At 51.6% G+C, this 26,431-nt stretch overlaps 2 protein-coding genes and 1 pseudogene across 3 annotated transcripts; all 3 read right to left on the bottom strand.

Moving 5' to 3' along the window:
- Positions 1–5,612: 5,612 nt before the first annotated feature.
- On the bottom strand, positions 5,613–9,933 carry DPEP3 (dipeptidase 3). Its single transcript, XM_006099486.3, has 10 exons — positions 9,689–9,933; positions 9,248–9,374; positions 8,642–8,771; positions 8,400–8,541; positions 8,094–8,163; positions 7,542–7,718; positions 7,157–7,241; positions 6,536–6,611; positions 5,942–6,077; positions 5,613–5,849 (listed from the first exon to the last, which is right to left on the bottom strand). Exons 1-10 carry the CDS (start codon positions 9,931–9,933, stop codon positions 5,613–5,615), a joined length of 1,425 nt encoding a protein of 474 aa, XP_006099548.1.
- A 1,396-nt stretch (positions 9,934–11,329) lies between these two features.
- Positions 11,330–11,918, bottom strand: LOC111828059 (annotated as a pseudogene).
- A 1,190-nt stretch (positions 11,919–13,108) lies between these two features.
- LOC102425171 (dipeptidase 2) lies at positions 13,109–22,472 on the bottom strand. Of its 2 annotated transcripts, none has more exons than XM_014464969.2 (11): positions 22,350–22,472; positions 17,691–18,073; positions 17,272–17,398; positions 16,832–16,961; positions 16,606–16,747; positions 16,238–16,307; positions 15,943–16,119; positions 15,509–15,593; positions 14,809–14,884; positions 13,569–13,704; positions 13,109–13,473 (listed from the first exon to the last, which is right to left on the bottom strand). In XM_014464969.2, exons 2-11 carry the CDS (start codon positions 17,777–17,779, stop codon positions 13,216–13,218), a joined length of 1,290 nt encoding a protein of 429 aa, XP_014320455.1. In that variant the 5' UTR covers positions 17,780–18,073; positions 22,350–22,472; the 3' UTR covers positions 13,109–13,215. The 2 variants fall into 2 exon arrangements, with proteins under 2 accessions (XP_014320455.1, XP_014320454.1); XM_014464968.2 differs by lacking the exon at positions 22,350–22,472 and adding an exon at positions 19,017–19,177.
- Positions 22,473–26,431: the final 3,959 nt, after the last annotated feature.

Genomic DNA, 26,431 nt, shown 5'->3' on the forward strand with positions numbered 1-26,431 from the left:
GCCCGATTGCTGTGTGACCTTGGGCGAGGAACCGCCCTCTCTGAGCCCCAGATGTGGTACTTGTTAGAAGGGGGAATACGCGTCCACCTCTTGGGGTTGCCTGAGGACAACGCGAGCTGGGGTGCGGGGTGCACTGGCTCTGCGCTCTGTGCCTAGTAAACTCTCAGCGACATTTCTCAGGGACGGAGGGATCAGCAGGACGGGCCTAGGATCGCAGAGGCCCTCCCAGTCCTGCCCAGGGACTCCCGCCTTTCCTCGGTATTCATTCCCCTATCCATTTCCCTCAACGCGGTTTCCCACCTCTCCTCTGAGTCCCTGGAAACTCAGTCCCTGCGAAGGTCATCCCTTCCCGGCTTCCCCTCTCCCCAGGTGGAGGCAGCAGGGATCCTGGCCCCTTTCCCAGCGGCTGCTGCCTCATCCACAGGAAGGACACAGATCCCCCGGGCCCCGCTCCTTTTGCCCCTTTGGGAGGCTACATTCTATTATTTAGTCAAATTCTTTCACCTTAATTTTACTGTCTCACTTTCTGGGGGTTCCTTTACCCAAATGGTTTACTTACTTGCCTTTAACTTTTCTTTCACTTTCCACAATACTGCTTCAGATAACTCACACAGTTGGCTTTACTTTGACATCTTTATCTTTCTAGGTGTCCTTCCAGCCGTTCTCTATCAGAAAACCCCAGAGCCCATCTTCCTCATCTATCTCCATTTTCCTCCCCTTTATGGCTCACGGGGCTTTAGAACATCAGAATTAGGTGTATCTTCCCAACCAACCTCTGACTGCGCCCTCTGACTGCCTCCTCTTCCCAGCCTCCAGCTCTGGGGCAGAATCAGGAGTCAGAGTCCCTGGGCCTTGCCAGAGGACCTCTGAGCTGACCACCGTTCTGGCCCCTATCCCAGTCTTCCCAGCCAGGGTTTGTCCATTTAACTTCCTGTCCCCTCATGCTGCCTTCAGTTGGCCATAGTAGCAGCCTTCCAAATGGACTTCTTGCTCTCTCCCCCGCTCATGGTAAGCCACCTCTTTTTAAATTTATTTTTATTTTTTAATTGATTTTAGAGAGAAAGGAAGGGAAAAGGAGAGAGAGACATCTCTCAGCAGCCTCCTGCAGCCTCCCACTGGGACAGAGCCTGCAACCCGGGCATATACCCCAACAGGAACACGAATCAGTGACGTTTAGGTACATGGGACAACAACCAGCCAACCGTGCTGTGCCACACCGGCCAGGGCTAGAGCCGCCTCTTCTGAAGAGAAAGCCCAGTCACTTCTTGGCCCACAAGTCCCTGCTTCATCTGACCCCCAACCTCTCCAGCTGCACCTCTCCCCATCCTCCTGCCCAGCTTCAACCCTTCTGTCTTTCACTTCCTCAAACTCAGGGAGTTTCTGCAAATCACTTGCTGTTCACTCGGACAGGATGCCTTTCAACCCTCTGTCCCCACCCTCACTGACCAAGCTCCTCCATATGGCGGAGTTCTCAGCCTGCAGCACCACCTCCTCCCCAGAAGACTTCTCAGGCACAGATCCTGACACCCTACCTCGTCCTCCCTGGCTTGTGTTCCCCTGAGACACTTTCCCTTCATAGTACCCACTTCTGGGAGAAAGGCCCTGTGGGGATCTTTGTTTAATGTTTTCCACGCCCACTAGATTGTGGATTTCACAAGGGCAGGACCCTTTTGGTCTTGTTACTTTGGTATCCTCAGTCCTTGGCCCCAGGGTGCATGCTAGGGTGTAATACAAGCCTTTAACAAGAGAACCAACCTCTGGGGTTTGTAATTTGGCCAGACACATGTTCTCAGCAGTGTGTCTCCCACCCTGCCATCACACACACGGCCTCTCTCCTCAGGGGTGGGGTCAGATGCTGTGTGGGAGAGATAGGCCACTGAAGCCCAACAGACAACCTTAGCTCTGGGGAATTCTGTGGCTAGGATACCACTTCCCCCATACCATTCGTTGACTGACCAAGTAGTCTGCACCATCAGGGTACTCACAGGCAAAAATAAGCTCACAGGCAAAAAGAAAGCACAGACATTTCAAAAGAAAACATCTATCAGGAAAATTATTAGAACACACTGATCAAAAAAAGAAAGAAAAAGAAAAAAAATATTACAAAAGATAAGGGAGAATATTAGCAATATGAAACAAGAATATACTAGTATATAAAAAAGAATAAGCAGAACTATTAGATATGGAAAATATAACTGTTCCAGTGATCTATTACTATGTAACAAATTACCCCAAAACATAGTGGCTTAAAACAACTATCAACAAAAACATTAATTTGCTCACAAAGCTTCAATTTGAGTAAAGCTCTCTGGCATCAGTTGGGACCAGAGGATTTACTCCCAAGATGCCTCACTCACATGACTAGCAAGTTGTGACTGGCTGTAGGCAAAGAGCTCAGTGAGACTGTGGACCAGAGCACTGGGTCCTCTGCATGTGACCTGTCCGTGGGCTGCGTGGCTTCTCCACAGGATAGTGGCAGCAGTCCCTGGGTAAGCATCCCAAGAAGCAGGGAGTAGACGCTGACAGTTTCTCCAGGCCTAGGCCTGGAAACAGGCACTACATCACTTCTTCGTATTTTACTGGTCAAGCAGTTACAAAGTCTAGATTTAACAGGGGATTGGAAGGTACAGTCCCCATCTCTGGATGGGAGAAGTATCAAAGAAATATGGGACCAGGTATAAAAATTACTGCAATAATATCTGAAACAAAGAATACAATAGGTGATCTAATAGCAGAAAGTTATCATTGAGGATGAATTAGAAAGTTGGAAAGACCAAATTAAGGAATTCTCCCAAAAGAAGAAAGAAAAAACAATTGGTGATTAGGGGGAGTGAGGGGCTGAGGAGTAACTGCTTAATGGATATAAGGTTTTCTTTTAGGGTGATGATAATGTTTTAGAACTAGACAATGATGGTGGTTACACAACATTGTCAGTGTACTAAATGCCACTGAATTATTCATTTTAAAATGGTTAATTTTATGGCACGTTCGTTTCTTTTTGAAAAAAAATTGATTTCAGACAGGAAGAGAGGGAGAGAGAGATAGAAACATTAATGATGAGAGAGAATCATTGATCGGCTGCCTTCTGCACGCCCCCCCCCCCTGCCCCCACTGGGGATCAAGCCCACAACCTTGGGTATGTGCCTTGATCGGGAATTGGATCTTGACCTCCTGGTTCAAAGGTCAATGCTCAACCACTGAGCAAATTTTATTGAAATTTGTTTAATTTAAATAAAAACAAATTGTTAGACATATAGGGAGAACTGATAAATACACCAGCACAATAGAAGATTTCAACACAACTGTCACGGTTACAAATAAGTGAAGAAAAAACCCAGCAAGGCTATAAAAGATTTTAACACAGTTAATGAACTTAACCTAATGGACATCTATATCCATATTTTTTGCCAAGTATACTTGGAACACTTACAAAAATTGATTATTGGTTGTGAGGAATACCTCAATAGAACTGCTTCCAACCATGATGGCATAATAGGGGCCAAATGTACCTTTCTGTGTAAATTAAATAGAACTGTATAAAACAATGGTTTTCAGACAATAGACAATAGGTGATATAGGACTGTGATCCCAGATGAAAGAGAAATAAATGATGTGAGTCCTATGATTGTATTAGCTTATTGCCTAGAGATAACTTCCATAGTGTGGGAGTGGGAGGAAGGGGGGGAACCTCAACTCAGAACCTCGTGGTCCTGCTGAATTAAGGAGAAAAATAGCCCAGCCAGTATGGCCCAGTGGTTGAGCATCGACCTATGAACCAGGAAGTCACAGTTCTATTCCTGGTCAGGGAACATGCCCACGTTGCAGGCTCAATAATTCTCTCTCATCGATGTTTGTATCTCTCTCTCTCTCTCTCTCTCTTTCTCCCTTCCTCTTTGAAATAAATAAAAATATATTTTTTCTAAAAGAAGAAAGAAAATTCCCTAGCCGGTTTGGCTCAGTGGATAGAGCGTCAGCCTGCAAACTGAAAGGTCCCGGGTTTGATTCCAGTCAAGGGTTATGGGCTGGATCCCCAGTGGGGGGTGTGCAGGAGGCAGCCAATCAATGATTCTCTCTCATCATTGATGTTTCTATCTCTCCCTCTCCCTTCCTCTCTAAAATCAATAAAAAATATATTTAAAAAAAGAAAGAAAAATAAGCCCTGCATTTGAGAAGGCCAAAGCAGCTAGAATCTGCAGGACAGAATACCATCGAGGAGGAAGCTACACAAAGAGAGAGACCTGGAGATCTACAGAGGGTCAACCCTTGAGTCGTTCAGAGGATTGATCTGTACACACATACGAAGAAGTTTATATAAGACCAGAGAAAGAACCACTGGAAAGATGTCGGCTGAATAATTCCTGGAGCTCACATATTTGTGTTCCTGCCAGTGAGAGTGAAAGACCTTTCAATATATGGGCCATTAGCTAGACTCCTCAGAAGAGCATTGCCTTAGGAGTCAGGCTAAATTAGCAAGAGATGAAATAATAGTCCTGACAAAGCTTTGAGGTCAACCCCTAGAAGCGGATAGACCCATCCTCCCCCAAATTTGGGTCAGATGTCAAGACTGATAAGGCTACATGGACTCCAAGAGGATGTAGAAACTTTATTACTCGCATAATAAGACTTTCTGGGGAGAACAGGATGACCTCCCAAGCCAGTCCAAAATGGCTTCAGAGAGCTGAGAAAGAGCACTGACTTGGAGCTTATGGATATACTGTACCCAGGAAAAGATGCTCCACATCATTTAGTCATTAGATAAATGCAAACCAAAACCACAATGTGAGATTGGTGACAAGATATCATTTCACACCCTTTAGGTTAGCTATTATCACAAAAAATGCAAGATAAGTGCTGGGGAGGATGTGGAGAAATTGAAACCCTTGTACATTGCTGAGTGGGGATTTAAAATGGTACAGCTGCTTTTGAAAACAGTGTGGTGGTTTTGCAAAAAGCTAAACCTAGAATTGCCCTATGGTTCAGCAATTTCATCCTAGGCATGTGCCCAAAGGAATTGATAGCAGGGCTGAATAATTCCTGGAGCTCACATATTTGATACCTGTATGCCAATGTTCATTGTATCGCCAAAAGGTGGAGGCAACCCAAGTTTCCATCAACAGATGAATGGGTAACAAACTGTGATCTCTATGTACCAGGGATTGTGTGTGTATGTGCAAATTGGTGTCACTCCGCTACACCCACCAGCCAATCGGATGAGTATGCAAATTAACCCAACAAAGATGGTGGTTAATTTGCATACGCAAGCATGGAGTGAAGACTGAAGGCTCTGGCCAGACTGAAGACTGAAGACTGAAGACTGAAGAGCCAAGCCTCGCTGCAGCCGGACCAAAGGCCTGGGTCCTGGGTGCCGGAGGAAAACCGGTGCCGGCAGCCAGGGGAAGGAAGGCCTATTGCGGGAATCTTCGTGCAATGGGCTTCTAGTTCATCCATAAAAAGGAATGAAGTCTGGATCGCCCCCTCCCATGTGAAAGAGGAAGGACACTCACACCTGGTTCCATGCCTAAAATGTTTATTCTTAGCATATGCTTGTGCCTGGATGACTAGGAGGGGGACTTTGTGACACTCCTAAGGTGACCTCTGGGGAGCTGACCAGGTCACCAGAGCCACAGGATAAGGATTGAGAAGGTGGCAGCAGCCATGAAGCCTAGGACAAGGTGTGGGGAGGCTTTTGGGGGACTCTGGAGAATATGATTGCTTGGCCACTTGGCCACATCCAGGTGTGTGGTCAGGTGTTCATGCTGAGTCACGAGGTGGGAGTGGCAGGACCTGCCCACCTGCCTGTCTGGAAACTCATCCTCTGCAGGGTTCTGGCCACTGTTTTCATCTCTCACCTGCGGGTGGGAGCCAGCAGTCAGTGGCTCCCCCAGTGCACCCCTCACCTGCACACCACGGAACCATCCTTTTGCTCAGCCCAGCATGATACCTGTTCCACTCGTCTGAAGACCCGTAGCAGATTTCCACGAAGGACACCCTGGAGCTCTTTCTCACTCCAGCCACGCCTCAGTAACTCTTCTATCAGAACCGGGTATGTGGATACATTCTCCAGCTCCCGAGGGAACCTGTGCAAACAGCAGCCAGCCAGCTGTGGGACCATGGCCCTGATCCTTGTCTACGGCCATTGTCCCAACAGCCCCAGTCACATGGGAAACTGAAGGCCATTGTTCTTTAGTCTACTGAACGCCACTTTGGAAGCTCCTTGAAGACTAGGCTTAAGTAGCATCTACCCACTGAACAGATGATCAGCCCACAACAGACCTGCTGGGTTGGGACCGGAGTTTGTGCAGGCAGATGAGCTCTGCCTGTAGGAGGTGATGACCTCGAGTGGCGGTGGGTCCAGTGGACCACAGAAGGAACAGGGAAAGCCCAGGACACAGGCCCTGAGAGTGGGGAAATATAAAATTGTCTGGAAGACAAGAGCCTGTGGTTGTGGTTTGAAAGATGGGAGGACCACAGGATGGGGAACTATAATTCCCTCCTCTATCCCAGCCCAAGAAAAAAAGCCCAGGGAAACACTCACCGGCCAGACCCGTCATAATTCCCACCAATCCCGATGAACTCAGATCCAATGACTGCCTTGATGTGGTCAAAGTGATCTAGAGGGTGGAGGTTGGTGGTGGGCAGCACTGGGCTGAGTTAGACCCTGGGATCAGCCCTGGGGCGGTTAGTGGTGGACAGCCCTGCCCTGGTCTGGTGAAGCTCAGCCCTGGCCAACCACCCTGCCCATAGTACTCCAGGCCATGGCAGCTGACTCTACAGAGCTCCTAGCCAGTTGTGAGTTCTGAAGTGGCCACAAGCTGGACACTGGACCTAGAGTGAACTTCAGAGCCACCTCTTTGGATCTTCTCCTGCCCAGAAGCCACCCTGCCTCTGGGTTCCTTGAGAGCCTGGTTGGGGTCTGCCTGCCTGTCCTGTCCAGAGATGTGGGAGTAAAAGTGAGACGCAGAAGCAGAGGCAGATGCTTGCCCAAACCCATCAGCATTGACTGTGGGCCCAGATCAGGTGGCCGTGAAGAGCTGTATATACTTCCCAAGGTCTGCCCATTGCCCAACAGGTGTGCTAGCTCGCTGGAGCTGTCCTGAGGACCCCGGTGGCCACAGACCCAAGCTAGAACTGCGCAAGGAGTTGAGGTGGGGCTTACCTGCCACAGTGGACACATTAGCAAACAGGTTGCACTGTAAAATCCCCATGGACAGCGTCACCATCACAATGCCACCATTCTTTTTCTACAGGGATAAACAAATGGATACTCAGCTTGGCCCTTCTGTCCTGATGACCTGCCCCACCCCTGGAGGGCCCTCCTATTAGGACCATACTCAGTCCTGCCTTCAGAGATTGGAAGACACTTCTCCTCTGGGTTTGTGGGTCCCTGGGTGGAACTGATTTGGACTTGAGTTTCAGAGATGGGGAGGGTTAACCAGCCTTGAGTCCAAAAGTGAGGCCTGGGCTGGTAGCTTTGTTCAGGGTCAAGAATCTTTGTATGAAGCATGCTTAGCCCTGGTTTGAGGGCGGCGGTGGCCACTCACAAGAAGTTGCAGGATGTCATCTGGGACATTCAGGAAATGGTTGCACACAGCCCTGGCAGCTGAGTGTGAGAAGATCACAGGAGCCCTTGATACCTTCAGCACTTGTTGCACCAAGGCGTCTGACGCATGGGACAAGTCCACCATCATGCCCAGGCGATTCATTTCCCCTACCACCTTCTGCAGGGACAAATTTTTTGTTTGTTTATTTGTTTGTTAATCCTCACCCTAGGATATTTCTCCACTGATTTTTAAGGAGAGTGAAAGAGAAAGGGAAAGACAGAAACATCGAAGTGAGAAAAACACATCGATTGGTTGCCTCCTGAACAAGCCCCGACCAAGGCCCAGGCCCGGGAGGAGCCTGCAACCGAAGTATGTGCCCTTGACTGGAATCGAACTTGGGACCCTTTGGTCTGCAGGTCTTTCCTCTATCCACTAAGCCAAACCAGCTAGGATGGGACAAATATTTTATTTGGGGGTGTGTGTGTCATAGATGCACGTGTGCACATATCTATAGGGAACAGGTGGGTTCGGGTAGGGAACAGGAGTCCTCACCTCACCGAAGCTTGTCAGCCCACTGACGTTGGTGTAGAAGTGGTCTTCAAACTTGATGGAACTCTCTGCCCTGCAGAACAGCCAGTGGAGGGCAATCTAGTGGGCCACACCTTGGCCATCAGAGCCTGGGGACTCTGCAATCCCTCTGTTCATGCAGCCCACCTCCAGAGCAGGGTAAGGACGTAGGCCAGCTGCTATCTGGGAGTGTGAGGGACCTGCCGGCAGTCCAGCCTCCCTCTGGACACCTCTGTCCTCACCTCTCTGGCAGTTTCCCCGCCATCCTGTCTATCATTCCACTACACTCACCAGGGCGTGTTGCAGGTGAAGGTGAGTGTCAGGTAGCGCACTCCCAGCAGATAGAAACTACGCAGAACAGAGAGGCTGCTGTCCAGTGAGTGACCACCCTCCACACCAATGAGGCAGGCCAGCTTTTGAGTACTGTTCAGATCTAGAAGAGGGTGGATGATCAAGTGGTCCGGAACCAGGGCCAGACGCACCAGAGGAAGCCCTGAATATCCCCAAACCCCTCCCCCCATTTGATAGCCTACCTTTGACTGAGGTCACAAGCTCCAGTTCAGCGTAGGAAGCACACATGCGATGAATGAGGTCAATCTGCTCCAGGGTGAGGCGTATGGCATCCTGTCCCTGGGTCTGGCAAGGGACGTAGGCTGACCAGAACTAAGAGTAGGCCCAAGGGTCCAGAATGGGGTCAGACCTTTGGCCTGCCACTCCTCCTCAGCCCCCAAGGTACTCATTAGGGTCAGTGGCCTAAGTGAGGCCGACCCATGGCACCTTGACAACCATTCAGCTTGCTGCCAGCAGCCAAACTGTGGGCTCAAGACATTATCCTTGCCTGCTGTTTGTCCGTGTGCTGTGTGAATGCCCCAAGGCCAACTCACCATGTCCTTTGTGGTCTCGGCACCTCCCACAATCACCAGGGATTTTCTGATCATTTTCTGTGTGTCTCCACAGAACCTAGGGATCTATGTGGCCAGGCTGTCTTGGCCTCCAACATCCCCACGCTCCCCAGCAGCCACCTGATGACACATTGTGTCCTATGATACCCAGTCACCAGAGGACTGCCTACCCAGGTTCCTGTGGCCTCCACATTCCCCAGCAGCCATGCTGTGGCCCCCTGTGTGTCCCTGTGGTACCTGTGCACCCACAAGGCCATCCATAAGCTTGTCCAGGCTGGTCTGGCCACGACTGAAGTTGCGCAGGTTAACATCTTGTAGCCTGTTCTGGAAAAGCCGTCTCAGGAGCTGGGGCAGATGGTTGTGGCTGAGGGTGTCAAGATAAGGTTAGAGTGCGGACATGGCCTCAGGTCAGGCAAGACATGTCAACATGCCTGGACCGGCCCTGTCCCACTCCTCCTTCCCACCTCACACAGGCAAACAATAGGGAGACCTCTGGAGGCTCAGCTTGGGTTCCACCAGAAACGGGATAATGGGGAGAAAGGGCCCATGAATGATGATGGAGAGAGTGTATCCAGGGGAGTGTGAGGGCGCCTCCTCACTAGCCCTGCACGCGCAGGATCCCCTCCCCTGCCTAGGGGTGAGTTCAGCCCCCACCGTCCCCACGCGGCATCTACACACCCATCCACCAGCCGGAAGTCCCGCATCAGGGCCTGCGCGTGCTCCCGCAGTCTCAGGGCTCTGGGGGTGCTTGGCGTGGTTGGGGCACTGGGGACGTCGGGCATGGTCTTGGCGCTGGGGGCGCCCGCAATGGTCCGAGAGCGGGTCACTGGCTTCAGCAGCAGCGACAGCAACAGCAAGAGCAGCAGACACGGCAGAGGCCGCCAGCCGAGCACGCGGGGACACTCGAGGTCCGCGGGCCGCATGCTGCACAGGCGGGCAGGCGGGCAAGGGCTGGTTTTGAAAGCCTGAGAGAGGCAGACCGTCAGCCGACCGTCGACTTAGATGACTCAGCGGCGCGGCTTTGAGAGCAGGAGGGTCAAGACGCTGGGAAGACTTCCAGGGATCCGGAGCGCCGTCGCACCGCGTGGCCGCCAGGGGGCACCACGGCCCTCCTGCTCCCAACTGGGAGAGCACCCCAATGGGCCAGGCAGGCCTCGGCCGCGAGCGCCCTCTGGCGACGCATCGTGGGCTCCCTCCACCCGGATCCCTCTGTCTGGGCTTCTGATAGGGACGACAGACGAAGGGAGTGGGCCAGGGGGGAAACTGGGAGGGACCCAGTCCAGGACATGTACCTCGGTTGGGTTGTAGGCTCCTCCCCAGCCCGGGCCCTGGTGAGGGGATGTGCAGGAGGCAACCAATCGATGTGTTTCTCTCACATCAGTATTTCTCTCTGTCTTTCCCTCTTTCTTCCACTCTCTCTAAAAATCAATAGGAAAATATCCTCAGGTGAGGATTTTTTTAAAAAAATTCAAAATCTAAAGATACTTTAAGTATTTGTATCTCCATTTCAAATGTGAAATTAGGGCACCTATGACCTTCTTAATTTCTATTTGATGTGCACTTTTCCCATAATAACTGATATTCTCATTAGGTGATTTATACATTTCCAATTTCTTTCTCCACATTTATTTGTCTAAAAAGGTATTTATTTCCCTTCACTTTTTTTTTATAAAGAAGAGATTTTTCTTTTTTTTCTTTTATATATATTTTATTGATTTTTCACAGAGAGGAAGGGAGAGGGACAGAGAGCCGGAAACATCAATGAGAGAGAAACATCGACTAGCTGCCTCCTGCACACCTCCCACTGGAGATGTGCCCGCAACCAAGGTACATGCCCTTAGCCGGAATTGAACCTGGGACCCTTCAATCCACAGGCTGACGCTCTATCCACTGAGCCAAACCAGCCAGGGCTTCCCTTCACTTTTGAAGAATATTTCACTTCACAGAATTCAACAGTAGTAGTTACTTTTATTCAGCAGGTTAAAGATATTCCACTGTGTAAAGATGTCCATTATTCCTCCCCACCCCCCAAAAAAAATAACTTTATTGTTTCCATTTGGTTCAATGCATGGGAGAGGACTCCACGGTGGTTAAAAAGATGCTTTGCAGGCCCTGGCCAGTTTGCTTGGTTAGTTGGAGCATTGTCCTGTACACAAAAGGGTTCAGATTCGATTCCTAGTTAGAGCACATACTTAGGTTGTGGGTTCTATCCCTGGTATCCACAGAAAACCGATCAATGTTTTTCTCTCTCTCCTTTCCTCTCTCTAAAAATCAATAAAAACATATCCTCAAGTGAGGATTTTCATGGTTTCAGGGAGGTCAGCAAAAGCTAGACACCAGAGGAATACAGAGAGGCCCCTCAAAGGCCTCTGGGCTCCGAAGGCTCCTCGTCTGCTTGAGGGTGAGCCTCTTGAAGAGATCCTCACTCAGCCCAGCCTGGGGACGGGACGGCCTTCAGAGATTAGTCAGATCGTCGCCCATCTTCTTGATGAGTTTCACTTCCTCATCCAAGATGTGGTTTTCCAGGAAGTCAGAGAGATGAGGTTCTGTGAAGGTAGAACCAGGGTGTGCAGATCCAAAAGGGCCTGGTTCAGGTGCTTTTCCATGACCATGGCAGCTTCCATGACATCCTGAGTTTTACCCCACTTATCTTGGGAAGGCTTCAGCACGTCCTGGAAATGTATTCGGCCACCATGCTGGTTTTGCATCTTTAACAGATGCTGGGTGCCCTTGCACTTCTCCTCTGACATCTTGAGGAAGTGGCCCCACCCTCCAGAGCCACACTGTAGTGGTCAAAATAGAAGCCCAGAGAGAGGTAGGTGTAGGAGGCCCGCAGATGCAGCTTGACCAGGCAGCTGAGGGCAGCCTCCACCTCGGTGGAATAATTCTGACGAATTAGGGGGCTCATGGTTGTTCAGCAATAAGGAGTTATGGTCCAAAAATGGTGTTTGCTGCCCTGGCTATTGTGGCTCAATTGGTTGGAGCATCTTGTACACTGAAAGGTGGCGGGTTTAATTCCTGGTCAGGGCACAGACCAGGAATTAGAACCCAGTTGTATGGAAGGCAACCGATGATATCTCTCTCAAATCAATGTTTGCTGTTCTCTCTCTCCCCCCTTCCTCTCTCTAAAATCACACACACACACACACACACACACACACACACACACACACACACACACAATGGTATTTGCTGGTCTTGGAGGCTGAGGATGGCCAAGGTGGTTCCAAAGGTGGTGAGTGGAAAACAGGTTGGAGGGAGGGTGGTTGGAGACTGGAAAAGGGGTGTCCCTGAGTATGTTCTGTCCTAGCACTGTTGAAGCAAGAGACAGATCCGGGGGGCTGCCAAGGGCACTGCCCCATTATTTCTATTGAAAATTCAGTTGTATTGTTGTTCCTCAAGTTAATATGATTTAAAAAATATGACTGCTTTTAAGATAATCTTTTGTCTTTGCCTTCTTGAAGTTGACTTTGAAATGCACAGTTTGGGACTATTATGAATAGCACTGCTGTAAATATTATTTTATATGCCTATGGGGGAATGTATGGATATATACCTTGGATATATACCTTGGGTGAAATTGCTTCATCATGGGATATGCATAGACTATTAGTATTATCATTTTTATTAGCCATTACCTATTATCATGTTTATTATTATTAACTGGCCTGGGGGTTAGATGGGGTGATTGTCTTTAAGTAGCCTGTGCCTCTCAGAGAGGAAGTCTCTGGGGGTCAGGGAGGTGTGGCCCCACATCCAGGACAGTCCAGCCATTGGAGGGCTCTGTCCAAATAGGAACAAAGGTCATTTGTGATCCATGCAGGTTCTCTACTTGGGAATGTGAACTCAGATTCTCTGAAAGATCGTCAAATGGTGGTCAGTGGGTCAGGATGGGGATTGAGGTGAGCGACCCAGAGGGAAGCCACCCTCATGCAGCCAGAGCCACCCACTGTCTTCTTCCAGTGCTGAGCCCAGTCGCCTGGGTTTCCGCAAGCCGCGACCAGCATGTCTTCCTTGAGTAACTGGTGGCTGAACAGCAGGGTCCCCCACCAACCACCAGTCTTAGGACCCACCCCAGAGAAGGACACTCATTCCTGGTTCCAGTCTAAAATATTTATTTTCAGGAAATATTTGTGCCTGCACAAAGGGGCAACTTTGTGGGGTGTCCACAGCTGCCAAAGTGACATCTGACAGGAAGAACTAGGTCACCAGAGCCACAGAACGACGGCTGGGAAGGAAGCAATAATTGTGAGGCTTGGGGCAATGTGGGGGGATGATTTTGAGAATGACTTCTTAGATGACAACTTCGGTTTCCAATGCGAAGGAGTCTCAATCAGTTTCTGGTCTGGAGCCATATAATGTCTCTGATGCAGCCTCGGGAGGACCGAGCGGCAAGAGCTGCCCAGCTGCTCATCTGGGAACTCATCCTCAAAGGGCCTCTGCCCCTTGTTTTCCTCCCGAACCTGGAGGCAGCAGTGGGTGGTGAGGCAGCTCCCACAGCTTCCCCCAACCTGCTCAGCCTCCCGAGCGATGCTTTCGCCCAGCCCAGCACACCTACCTGCTCCACCTGTCTGAAGACCCGCAACAGATTTCCTCGAAGGACACCCTGGAGCTCTTCCTCATTCCAGCCACGGCTCAGCAACTCCTCTATCAGTACTGGATATGTGGACACGTCTTCCAGTCCCTGAGGGAAACTGTATGGCCGCCAGGCGACCAGTTGGTGGGCCCCATATCTGTTCCCTGGTCCTGACTCAGAACCACAGCCCTATGTGTTCAGGATCCATTGAACCCCAGCCCCGGTCAGATACGGGAAATGGAGACTGGGAGAGAGTAAATGATTCACCCCCTACTCTTCATTTTTCAGAATCAAAACTTCCTTGAATATTAGTCAAAACTCATTTGAATTGTATTAAGATCTATGCCTTTCACTGAATGCAAATTCTTCCTCTATGTATAAAAAGAAGAGCTTTTTAAGAACTGGATTGAGTCTGGCTGGTGTGGTTCAGTGGTTGAGCACCGACCTATGAACTAGGAGGTCACGGTTTGATTCCCCGTCAGGGCACATGTTCAGGTTGTGGGCTCGATCCCCATTGGGGGGCGTGCAGGAGGCAGCTGATCATTTGATTCTCTCTCATCATTGATGTTTCTCTCTCCCTCTCCCTTCCTTTCTGAAATAAAAATATATTAAAAAAAAATAACTGGGTTGAACCCTTGCATGCACAGACCCAGCTGCAAGCAGAGATTATGTTCAACCTGTACCAGACTTTGCTAAAAGTCTGCTCAGAGGCAGTGGGTCTGCTGGCACTGGGGGGTGGGTGCACATGCTAGGACTCAGTGATGGTGGACCTTTTGAGCTCGGCGTGTCAGCATTTTGAAAAACCCTAACTTAACTCTGGTGCCGTGTCACATATAGAAATTTTTTGATATTTGCAACCAAATGTTTACATTTTTGATATTTATTTTATATATTTAAATGCCATTTAACAAAGAAAAATCAATGAAAAAAATGAGTTTGTGTGTCACCTCTGACACACGTGCCATAGGTTCGCCATCACTGTGCTAGGCAGATGAGCTGTCGGGTGGCTTGGCCAAATATGATGACTTAGAGTGGGGCCAATGGGCCACAGTCAGACAAGAAAGTCGAGGAAACAGTTCCTAGGAGGGGAGATGCCAAGTGGGCCAGCAGACCTGTGGTCAAGGGCTAAAGGCCATGAGGACCATGCTGTGGTGGACGCGGAGTCTGCGAAGGCCCCACTGCCGCACAGCTAGCTCCTGACTAGCCACAGGGAAGCACTCACCTCCTGGTCCCATCATAATCGCCGCCAATACCAATGAACTCGGATCCAATGACTGCCCTGATGTAGTCGAAGTGATCTGGGGGATGGAGAGTCAGCAATGTGGGCTTCCAGGGCAGGGGTGGGGGGTGGGGACTGGACTCTGCTGATTCCTCTTTTTGCAGCCTGTAGGCCATGCAGGCCAATTACTTCATGGCTTGGCCCCCAGTGTGCCAACTTGAGAGCCCTGAGCTTTTGACCTGATGTGATCCCAGCTGTCTCTAGACTGGACTTCAAGTTTCTAGTTCCAGCGCTACCAGTTTGGGCCATTTCACATCAGGATTCCCCCTGCCTCACATCTCCTTGAGCACCTATGGGTGCTCCTTTCCATGGATGTGAAAGATGGGAGAGGGACAAACACCACAGAGACCTAAGGGGCTGCCCAGTCCCTTGGCCAGAGGCAGGGGCAGGGCATTTTGGGAGCCCCTACGGAGACACCCAGGCTTTATGTATAGCTGCCTCCCTTATACCCGACAGTATTGCACTATCCACTCTGTGGCTCTAGCTGTAATGGCACCAAGGTGCTGCGTACTGTGCGTGTTTCAGTTTTGGGGGTCTGTGCCTACCGCCAATGGATGGGTCAAATGCATTGGTTGTTCTGAGGGTCCCCAGAAAAGCTTTAGGTCCAAATCAGAGCTGCTCAGAGAGCTCAGGTGGGGCTCACCTGCCACAGTGGACACGTTGGCCAACGGGTCGCACTCCAGCACGCCCACGGACAAGGACACCATCACGATGCCACCATTCTTCTTCTGCACGAGTGGGAAAATTGACACTCAGCTTGCCCCTCCCTCCCCCAGCACAACCACCTGCCTGTTCACCGGCTGGGCGCCTGTGAGGAAGGTGTTCCACCATGACTTTGAGGTCAGAGGAGGTCAGAGGAAATGTCATCTCTCTGTTTTGTATGAATGGAGGAGGGTCAGTCCTGGGTGTCAAGATTCAGAGGAGTATTTACCACCTAGCACCCTATGTTGGGTTCAAGAGTTCAGGGCAGATGTTCAGCCTAGGGTTTAGGAAAGTTGAGGGCACTGGGGCTCAGGTTCAAGGGTTCCTGTTGCAAACCTCTTGCTTTAGGTCAAGGGCCAGGGCGGTGTCTCTCACCAGAAGCTGCAGGATCTCATCAGGAACATTCCGTTCATTCTTGCATACCCCCCGGGCAGCTGAGTGGGAGAAGATCACAGGTGCCCGTGACACTTCCAGGGCCCGTCGTGCCACGGCGTCTGAGACGTGGGACAGGTCTACCATCATGCCCAGACGGTTCATTTCCATCACCACCTTCTGCAGGGAAAGGTTGGGCAGAAGGCATCAGGGGTGCACATGTACGTGCATTTATTTGTAGGGAACAGGTGGGGTGTGTATGTGCAGGTGGAGCAGGGTATGGAACCAGGGTTCTCACCTCACCAAAGCTGGTCAGCCCGCTGACATTGTTGTAGAAGGGGTGGATGTCCTTAGCTGAGCTCTCTGCCCTGCAGGATGGTCGGGAGGCAGTCTGACTGGTGGCCATAATTGGACCACAAGAACCGAGAGGCCCTACTGAACCCTCTATCCCGGCACCCCCGTAGAGCAAGAGCAAGAACCCACGCTGGGCTGTGCCTGGTAGTAGGAAGACCCTGCTGGGGGGTCCAGAGTTGCTCTGTGAGCCCAGATCCCCTCCCCACTCCAGGGTCAGAGCCGGATCCCAGGGATAAAGTGTGGTCTGGGTCCCAGTGGTATCTCGGGCAGATCCCTGCCTCCGTGGGCCCAGACCATCTGCACTGTGCTCACCAGGGTGTGTTGCAGGTGTGGGTGAGGGTCAGGTAGCGCACACCCAGCATGTAGAAGGTACGCAAGACGGAGAGGCTACTGTCCAGTGAGTGGCCGCCCTCCACGCCAATGAGGCAAGCCAGCTTCCGGGTGCTGTTCAGATCTGGGGGCAGGTGGGTGAGGTGGTCACTTTCAGGGGCTGGGGTAGCCCCATCAAGTCCCTACCACCACCCACCAGCCTGCCTACCTTTAACCGTGGTCACAAGCTCCAGCTCAGAATAGGAGGCACACATGCGGTGGATGAGGTCAATTTGCTCCAGGGTGAGGCGCAGGGCATCCCGATCCTGGGTCTGGCATGGGACGTAGGCTGACCAGAACTGGGGGAAGGCCAGGGATCGGCTTGGGGGGGGGCCTGCTTTGGAGCTCCTCCTTCCAAAGCCTCCACAGCCCACACAGCGCCCAGGGGACCCAGAGACCACATGCGATAAAGCGCGTGTTCCCTGCTACCTGGACACCCACCCAGCTGGTTCACCACGGCCCCTGCAGCCCCGAGCACTGATGTCACGGCACTTTTGGGGTCACTCTGGTAACTGAGCTGCCATGTGACTAACGTATTGTGGTCTCTCGGGCCCACAGTCCCCCCACGTTCCCCAGCAGCCAGAGGCGCCTGGTGTGTCCCTGTGGTACCTGTGCACCCACGAGACCGTCTGTAAGCCTGTCCAGGTTGGTCTGGCCCCGGGTGAAATTGTGCAGGTTCACATTCTGTAGCTGGTTGCGGTAAAACTGCCTCAGGACCAGAGGCATGTCATTGTGGCTGGAAGGAGGTCAAGGCAGGGTCAGCTCAGCGGCAAATGGGTGGACTCCTTTAGGCCTGGAGATCAGGCAGGACAGGTGGCCAGGCTGGGCCAGCGAGGCGTTCCCCACCCCACACTGTTACGCACATGATACCAGGGCCCTATGAGGCCTGGGCTCGGGCATTCCCGACAGGGAGGGGGTGAGAGAGGAGGGAAAGGACATCCAGGTGAGGGCACCTCCTCCCTAGCCCTGCATGCTCAGGACCCCCTCCCCGGCCCAGGGGGAGCTCAGCCCCCACCGCACCTACGCACCCATCCACGAGTGGGAAGTCCCGCATCAGGGCCCGAGCCTGCTCCCGCAGATTCGGGGTGCTGGGGGTTCCAGGCGAGGGTGGGGGCATTAGCGGTGCCTGGCGCAGTAGAGTCGCTGGGGGCCTCGGGCCCAGTCTTGGCACTGGGGGTGCCGGGCGTGGGAAGGGCGCTGGGGGTGTCCAGCGCTGTTGGGGTGCCCAGGGCCATCGGGGCACCGGGGGCACCCGGCTTGGTCTGGGCGCGGGTTACCGGCTGGGGCAGCAGCAACAGCAGGAGCAGCAGCCGCAGCAGAGGTCACAGGCAGAGCATGCGGGGACACTCGAGGCCCGCGGGCCGCATGCTGCGCAGGTCCCGGCAGGCGGGCAGCGTCTGGTCTCGAGAACCTGAGAGGCAGGAGAAGGGCCGAGGGCGACGATGGGGTCCCAACGGTCGGCTCCAGCGGCTCAGCGGCGCGGCCTCGCGAGAGGGGGATGAAGTCACAGGACCTTGCGACCCGTGGGCAGAGATCTGCGATGCCGGAGCGCTGCCGCCAGGGGGCGGCACTGCCTCTCCCCTCCGGCCCGGAAGGAGCCCCTCCCCCCTCCCCCTCAGCGCGTGCCCTCCAGTGCAGGCTCCCCGCCCTGCCCCTCTCCCACACCCACTGCTCTGCTGGGGCCTCTCTAGGTTCCTTGCCCACCCCCCACCCCCCCCCACGCCCCTAACTTGCTCTCAAGAGAGAGGGCCTGGAGTGCTTCTGCCAGAGAGTGGCCCCTCGGCCCTGTGACCTCTCCCAACCTTATCACATCCCATCTGCCTGTCCCTGGGCCCCTGGGCACCCCTAGGACCACTTTATGGTCACAGTGTTCTGGGATCCCGGCTTTCCTGCGCTGGGCCACAGAGGTTGAGTGCGAGGGAGGAGATAGTCTCTGGACATGAGGGGCTGACTTCATGGACCCTGGATTCAGGTTGGCGGGGGGGCCCCCTGCCCCTGGCCTTCTCTTTCCCTTCCCTTCCTCCCAGCCTGCGTGTCTACCCCCAGGGAGTCCAGCCAGGAATTGGGAACTGTCAGGAGACGCCCCCTCTCCCATCTTCCCAATCAGCCCCAGGAAAGAGCTCTCCCCTCAGACATGCCACACCTCCCCACCGTCCGAATGGAGGGACTTTGGGGATGTGACCTGGGCCACCACCTGGAGAGGGTCAGGGAGCATTTACTCAACATAGCAGAAGCACAGAGAGTACTCTGTTTGAATGGAAGGAAACGCGTTATTTCCAGGGCAGCAGAGCCCCGGTCCCAGCAACATTCCTCCCAGAGCTGCTGGCTGACCTGCTGGCCAGGAGCCCTCCTACCTCAGCGTGGAAGCCCCCCGCCTTGTTGAGGTCAGAAGGATGGGTCCTAAGGAGAGGCCTGGAGCTTGGTTTTTGTGGTTACAACCGCCTTATCTGGTGGCTCTGGGCTAAGTTCCCGTTCTTGCTTGGCAGGCCCCACCCCATTTCCAGCCTCAGGCCCTCATCCTAGCTCTCTCCTCCGAGAACCCCCACCCACACACCCACACCCTCTCTCACACCCGTACGTGGGGAATGTGCCTTATCACAGAAGTTGAGAGGATTCTGGGTCCTTGCCCAAACTCCTTCCTTCCTCAACCTCTCAAGTTTGTGTTCTGAACCTTGGCACCCCCTGGAGTTGCTCCATCTTTGTAACCTTTCCCAGGTGATAGGAGTGACCAGTGCAGGGACAGTGGCCTAAGTCTGAGGCCCGGAGACCCTAGAAACCTCCCCCAAATAAAGTGAGCAAAACTCTTCCTCAGGGACTAGAGGTCCTGTGCTACCCACGAGGGGAAGGGCTCCTCGCTTGGGTATATTTGAGGAATTATGCACTTGATGTTGCCCAGTGCCCTGGCCAGGAGGAAGGGCCCACCAAAGGTGCTGTACTGGGGGTGGGTCTAACTTGAGCGTTCTCTAGGTAGCCCCACTTCTGAATGTGAGTTCCCCAGGGTTCTGCCCGAGGTGACTTGTGCACCCAAACTCAAACCTGGCTCCCTTTCTTCCCTCTACTCCCCATTGCTGGCCAGCAACCCCACACCTACTCTTGCAGCTGAGTGGGGGGAAACTCTTGGATGTGCTGTTTTCCAGGCCACCAATGTGAGTTTCATAGATAACAGCATGTGTGTTCCACTCTCGATAGCCCCACCGGAAAGCTGGGCTATAAAAATATGGGGAAAAGAAGGACAGGAAGTCCAGACAAATGGATAACAGCTGCTGGTAGAGGAATGAGAAGGGAGCATTTAGCTTTTCAGGATTTTTAGTTTTCCTTCAGGGACCAAATGTCTAACATTCCAGGAACGGGGGCAACTCTAGTCTAACAGAGATAGGCTGTGGAGCCAGAGGAGGCGGGCACCATCTGTAGATAAGCCAGGCAGCACATTTTAAGTAACGTTCTTCAGTCCTTAGATAGGCTGGCTCTGCTGGCCATGGCCTTGAGGTGACCACACACCCAGCTATACACAGATACACCTAGAACCTTATACAGTCAAGGGCATGTGAGCACTCACACCCACGTGCCAAGCACATGTTAGCCATCAGGCTTGCCTGTCCTCCCCTTAACCTCACCGAGGCCACCTTTGCCCTGCCCTGGGGAGGGGGAAACAGGCACACATTAGTCAAGCCTTGTCCTCTAGGAGCTCCCAGTGTCAGTGGAGAGACTTGGTCACAGGGACAATATGGGGGCAGAGGCTCTGGCAAACGTTATCCAGGTGCTGGAAGTGGTCGGAGGTGGCAGGGAAGCCCAGGGCCTGGCCGCAGAGCTGACCTGAATGTCATTGATGATGCTGCCTTCCCCCTGCCCACCCCTCCTTTTTTAGGGCTTCTCCAAATCCTGCTGGTTCAGCCTCAAAAAATTTCCCAGGAGTGTCTCTTCTGTTCTCACAGAGGGCCACCTTCAGGCAGTTTCATCTCTCACCTCTTCCCACCTCTGGTCCATTCCCCACAGAACAACCAGACCTATCTTTTTTTTTTTTTTAAATCCTCACCCTAGGATATTTTCCCATTGCTTTTGGAGAGTGTGGAAGGGAAGGAGAGAGAGAGAGAGAGAGAGAGAGAGAGAGAGAGAGAGAGAGAGAGAGAGAGAAGGGACATCTATGTGAGAGAGACATCCATAGGTTGCCTCCTGCACATGTCCCTATCGCTTTTTGAAAAAATCTAATGTTGCCCTAGCTCAGTGGTCGGCAAACTGCGGCTCGCGAGCCACATGTGGCTCTTTGGCCGCTTGAGTGTGGCTCCTCCACAAAATACCACGTGCGGGCATGCATGTACAGTGCGATTGAAACTTCGTGGCCCATGTGCAGAAGTCGCTATTTTGTGGAAGAGCCACACTCAAGGGGCCAAAGAGCCGCATGTGGCTCGCGAGCCGCAGTTTGCCGACTACTGCCCTAGCTGGTTTGGCTCAGTGGATAAAGCAGTGTTGGCCTGTGGACTGAAGGCTCCCAGTTTGATTCGGGTCAAGGGTATGTACCTTGGTTGCAGGCTCCTCCCTGGCCCAGGCCCTGGTTGGGGCTCCTTCAGGAGGCAACCAATTGGTGTGAGATCACATCAATGTTTCTCTCTCTTCCATTCTCTCAAAAAAATCAATGGAAAAAATATCCTTGGGTGAGGATTAAAAAAAAAAAAAAAAGGAAAAAACCTAATGTTGTCCTCCTGCCTAAAGTCCTTTTGTGGTTTCTCATTGCTCTTAGGTTATACCAAATTCCTTACTTGGCTCTCAAGTCCTGGGCAGTCTTTTCCCACTGACCTCTCTAGTCTCAGCAAATAGCAAAACCCTCTCACCCTCTAAATTCTGCCCGCACCAGCCAGGCTGCCAACTGCCACAGGGCCTTGGCACGTGCTGTCCTCTCACTGTCTCCAACTGGTGGGCTTGTTGAGGCAGGACTAGAACAGAAAATCTTGCCACCAGAAAGAAGTATGTGCGTGAGCAGCTGGTCTTCCACATACAGGGCTCCTTGATCCTGGAGACTCAGGCTGTCCCTGCTGCTTTCTGGGCATTGCTCTGGTTCTGCTCCCATGACGATTAACATAGTTAAATTTTCAAGAAACAACAGTTTCTTCAGCCAGAAAGAGCCTGGAAGCCACAGACTTACATCCTCCAATCGCAAAGCTGAGGCTGCCCTCTCTGAACAGTTTGCACCTTTTCCTTCCTCAAAAGGCTGTGATCGTTGCTCTTGCTTGAAGTGCATAACCGTGGAGGCATCTCACGTCCACTCAGCCTTCTCCCTAATCCCCACCTTTCCCTTTAGAACCCTCACCAGCATCCCAGTCCTGTACCTGTGTTGTGGCAGAATGCACAGAACGATCAGCCAGCACTCTGAGGGAGGAAAATTTAAACTTTCTCAGATCTGCTAGTCCAGGGCAATTCCGGATCCAAAGCCTGAACTGAACTCGTGGGGCGGCTCTGACCTATATATCTCCTCCTGTGGGGGGCCCCTGAGGGTCCCCACAGCTCCACCCAAGTCAGCTGTGGCGGGGCCCTGGGGTTAGGCTCTGCAGCTCTGCCCAAGTCAGTCAGAGTGGGGAAGTAAAACCACAGTTTTAACCTTAACCAGATACTCAACTAGGTTGCAAAGTGTCCCCCCCAACCCCCCGCCACACACACACACACACACACACACACACACACACTTTCCTTTTCACCTGTATGGCTGCTTTTTTGATGAGGATGAGTGACGATTTGGGTTCTCTGGCAGCCAGGCTCTGCCTGAGTTCAGGCTGTACAGAGGACCAGCACACAAGGTCCCCAGAGCAAAGTTGCAAGTGGTATCTGACGGGTTTCGCATGGCCTACTTGGCTGCTGCTGGGGACCAGATGTTCTGGTGACTGCACCGTGAAGCCCACAGGGATCCCGATCTGAGGTTGGTTTGCATGCGGTCCCTCATCCTTGAGGTAGTGCCATCAACTGGGGGAAGGCTAGAGGGACCTGAATTACAGGAGCTTGACCCATGAAGACCCCCCCAGCTTTGTTCCCCCCAATTCTATTCTACTGGCACCTGGTGCCCTTGCAGCCCACCTTTCTGCCAGCACGTGTGATTGATAACTGAAGACTTGTCCAGCCCCCTTACTGCACACCCCAGCAAAGGGCCAGCACTAGTAGATGATCAGTAGAGGATATCTGGACAAATGGATGGATGTAAAGAATTCAAGGCCTCTCCTGGTGAGAGAGGCAGAAGCTCAAAGTCGAGAAGTCCAAGGAATCCCCGTCTGACTTGGCCAGGAGGGCATCAACCTCTTGCCACCGAGCTCCAATCGCCAGATTTTGGGGCTGGAGCAACTGAGGTCTTCGTCAGACTCTTCCAGAGGTCGATGTCTCTTACATGCTCCTCTGGGGACTGGCATTTCTGCCTCCACCTTTGTTGGAGCATCGTAGGACCAGTAGCCACCGACCAGGCAGTATGTCTCCCCATGCCAGCCCACTCAGGTTTCTCCCCACCTTTGGCAGGGGACATGGTAGTGACCAGGTGTAGGAGGAAAGGTGGGAGCCATTGCTGCTGGAAAGAAAATCAGAACTGACCAGTCACTTGTGCCGTATACTGTTCTGCCAGGACATGCCGTCTCTTGTGTCTCTCCCAGGTTTTTGCTGAAGCCTTCTAATCTGCTTGACATCCAAAACACAGCCTTACCTCATCACTGCTGTGAGCTCCCTAGGGAAGGGGTGTTGGCTGAAAAAACAATTCTGTGGGGCCTAGAGCAGCAGCAGAACAGAAAATCTTCCCCATTTCCAGAGAAAACAGACCCTGAAAATAATTACAATCAGGTTCCCCTTCCATCTCTCTTACAACAGAAAAGATTTCTTCCAGACTGTCCCCTCTGAGGCTTACTAGTATACGGCCCTCGGTCCAAGAAATCATTTGGTCTGGCCCTGCCAAGGCATTAGGGGTGAATTAATTAAATGTTTGGCCAAATATAGCAGGCTAGTCTTTAAGCTGATAATTTTATATGTTAAGTGAATGATGTTATAAACATCCAAATGGCCCCTGGCAGAAAAAAGTTTCCCCACCCCTGCTTTAAGGAAATGCCTTCCAAGTTTGGGAAAACAATCTAATATAAATCATTTCAGAACCTCTCCCATGTTGGTAACTTGACTTTTGCTAAGAGATTGGCCAGTAAAGAAGGGTCTGATGGGAAGTATCTTGTAGCCCAGAGGGGAAGGTTACATTGACAAAGATGAGAAACTTCCTGAACACTTGCCCAGGAATGACACTGCACTTGTCCTCAGCAGTGACGGGAACTCTGTGGGTCTCTGAGGGGGCCCCAGGCCACTGGTATTACGTATAGCGAGGGCAGTTCTCAGGTGTGACGGACAAGCACAAAAGGATCAGGTGGCAGGCAGGTGAGGTTGTGTGTACACCAACTCTCCTGTACAGAGGCCCAGCCCAGGCCTACCTGCTGTGCTGCACTCCCAGAGGACAGGATAAGTTACATTGAGGGTATAAGAGCCGGTAAATCATCTTTCTCAGGCAACGAACAGCTTGGTATCTGGTAGAGAACTGAGGAAAGGTTTCCCGGGAACACCACGTTTCTGTAGTCACCCTGCCATGAAAACTGTGAGGCATCACTACCCCGTGTGCCCTGCTTGTGCCCGTACACCAGGCCCTCCCCATCCATGCCTTAGTCAAGTAGCCACTCCGTGTGGAGTATACCCTGGACTGGCACAGCCCTAGGGACCACAGGAAGGCAAGAGAAACTCCATTCTGAGATTAGCATGAGAAGCAAGATTAACCTAAGACAGCCAGGTTTATGGCACTAAGTATCCAACCGTTGGAAAGGCAGAGATTTGTGTGGACGGGGGAATCAAGGAAGGCTCCCTGGTGGTGGGCCTGAAGGACAAGTGAGATGTGGACCCGGGGAGAGGAGAGGGGAGACATTTCAGTTGGGAAGAGTAAAAGCAAAGACAGGTATGTCTTGACTTTGACCTTCTTGACCTTGTCCTCCCTCAAATGTCAGTTCATAAAACCATCATGTTTTTAGAACTGAGGACTCAAAAACCAAGAGGTTAAGGACCTACCCAAGGTTACACAGCAGTGGAGAGGTGTTCTGCTCAATGGTTGGGCGTCATGTTGGGGCTCTAGATTTATAGCTGATAGGAGTGTAAGGACAAGCTCATCACATTTCAAAGTGACACTGGGGGAGATGTTAAAGGTACTCCAAGGCAAAGTGAGGGTCCTGAATGACTTCACAGAGTGGGAATGGTGGGTCCATTTTATTTATTTATTATTTTACTTTTAAAACAATGTTTTTATTGATTTGAGAGAGAAAGGATGTGAGAAACATTGATGTGAGATAGAAACATTGACAGGTTGCCTCCTGCATGCACACCAACCAACCTGGGGATCAAAACAACCTGGCCCTGGACAGCTTAGCACAGTGGTTAGAGTATTAGCCTATGGTCTAAGGGTTGCAGGTTCAATTTCCTTTCAAGGGCATGTACCTCAATTGCAGGTTCCCTAGCCCTTGATGTTTCTCTCTCTCTCCCTTCCTTTCTAAAAATCAATTTAAAAATCTTAAAAAAAAAAAAGATAATTTGGTGTTACTCAGAAGAGGAAACAGACAACCCTGGCCTTAGCATGATCAGGCCCATAGAAAGAAATCATATTTGGGGCACCTTTTGATAGTGTAGTCAAGAACTTCCTAGCAATGGAGATAATCTTCCTTAGCAGGGGGAATCTCTGTTGCTGTTAATAAGCAAAGATGGGACATTTGTTTGCTTGGACTGTTGCAGAGAGGCTGTGCCCAGAAGGTAGACTGCCTAGCTACCATTTCAGAAGTCGCTCACTCTTAAGTAGTTTGAGTTAGCATGGTGCGTGTTAGGACAAAGTCAGGACTAATTAGAGATGATTACCTCTGGGGAGTGGTAGGAGGTAAAATGTGAAGGGGAGCGTTCTGGAGGAGGTTTGTCTTGGCAGGTGAGATCACTCAGATTCTCCAAAGCTTGAGAGATTACTTCTCTGGGAGCATCCCTCTGCTCTGGTAGAGTTCCAATATCTTCTCAGGACCTGGCTGGGACTTTGGGGAAGGTGGCATAGCATAGACAAATGATTTATCAACTTAAGAGGGCTTGAGACTCACCTATAGATTCCACAAAACAATTCGAAAATACCTGTAAGTGAATTCTCGGGCCAACCCTCAGAAAGCATCCAGATCTGGAGTGGAGCTCAGACATCTGCACTTTGAACAAGCTTCCTGGCAGCTGTTTTTTTTAAAAGATTTTTATTGACTTCAGAGAGGGAGAGATAGAAACATCAATGAGAATCAGCCCTAACAGTTTCGGCCTGTGGACTGAAGGGTCCCGGGTTCGATTCAGATCAAGGGCACGTGCCTGGTTGTGGGCTTGATCCCCAGTAGAGGGTGTGCAAGAGGCAGCCGATCCATGATTCTCTCTCATGGTGGATGTTTCTATCTCTCTCTCTCCCTTCCTATCTGAATTCAATAAAAAGATTTTTTAAAAAAAATAATGAGAATCATTGATTGGCTGCCTCCTGCATGTACCCTACTGGAGACCGAGGTACCTGCCCTTGACTGGGAATCAAACCTGAGGCCCTTTAGGCTGATGCTCTAACCACTGAGCAAATCAGCCAGGGTGCTTCCTGGGCAGTTCTGATAGAGTGGTCCATAGATAGTGACCAAGGTATTGTCTAAACTGGGTGGCTTTTGAGAGTGAAAGTGAGTGATATTAAAAACTGTGCCTGCCTGGCCACTATGGCTCAATGGTTGAGCACTGA

This window comes from Myotis lucifugus, unplaced genomic scaffold (assembly GCF_000147115.1).
Source record: "Myotis lucifugus unplaced genomic scaffold, Myoluc2.0 scaffold_274, whole genome shotgun sequence".
NCBI classification, from domain to species: Eukaryota; Metazoa; Chordata; class Mammalia; order Chiroptera; family Vespertilionidae; genus Myotis; species Myotis lucifugus.

Bases quoted from the DNA above. Each gene is read 5' to 3' on its own strand.
- DPEP3 (XM_006099486.3), bottom strand. From the start codon at position 9,933: ATGCGGCCCGCGGACCTCGAGTGTCCCCGCGTGCTCGGCTGGCGGCCT. The intron at 8,164-8,399 runs GTGAGTGTAGTG...GCTGTTCTGCAG, and splicing joins TTCACCTGCAACACGCCCTG to GGCAGAGAGTTCCATCAAGT. The intron at 7,719-8,093 runs GTGAGGACTCCT...TTGTCCCTGCAG, and splicing joins GGCTGACAAGCTTCGGTGAG to AAGGTGGTAGGGGAAATGAA.
- LOC102425171 (XM_014464969.2), bottom strand. From the start codon at position 17,779: ATGCCCCCACCCTCGCCTGGAACCCCCAGCACCCCGAATCTGCGGGAG. The intron at 17,399-17,690 runs GTGCGTAGGTGC...ACCTCCTTCCAG, and splicing joins GACTTCCCACTCGTGGATGG to CCACAATGACATGCCTCTGG. The intron at 13,705-14,808 runs GTGAGTGCTTCC...GCGGCCATACAG, and splicing joins GATTATGATGGGACCAGGAG to TTTCCCTCAGGGACTGGAAG.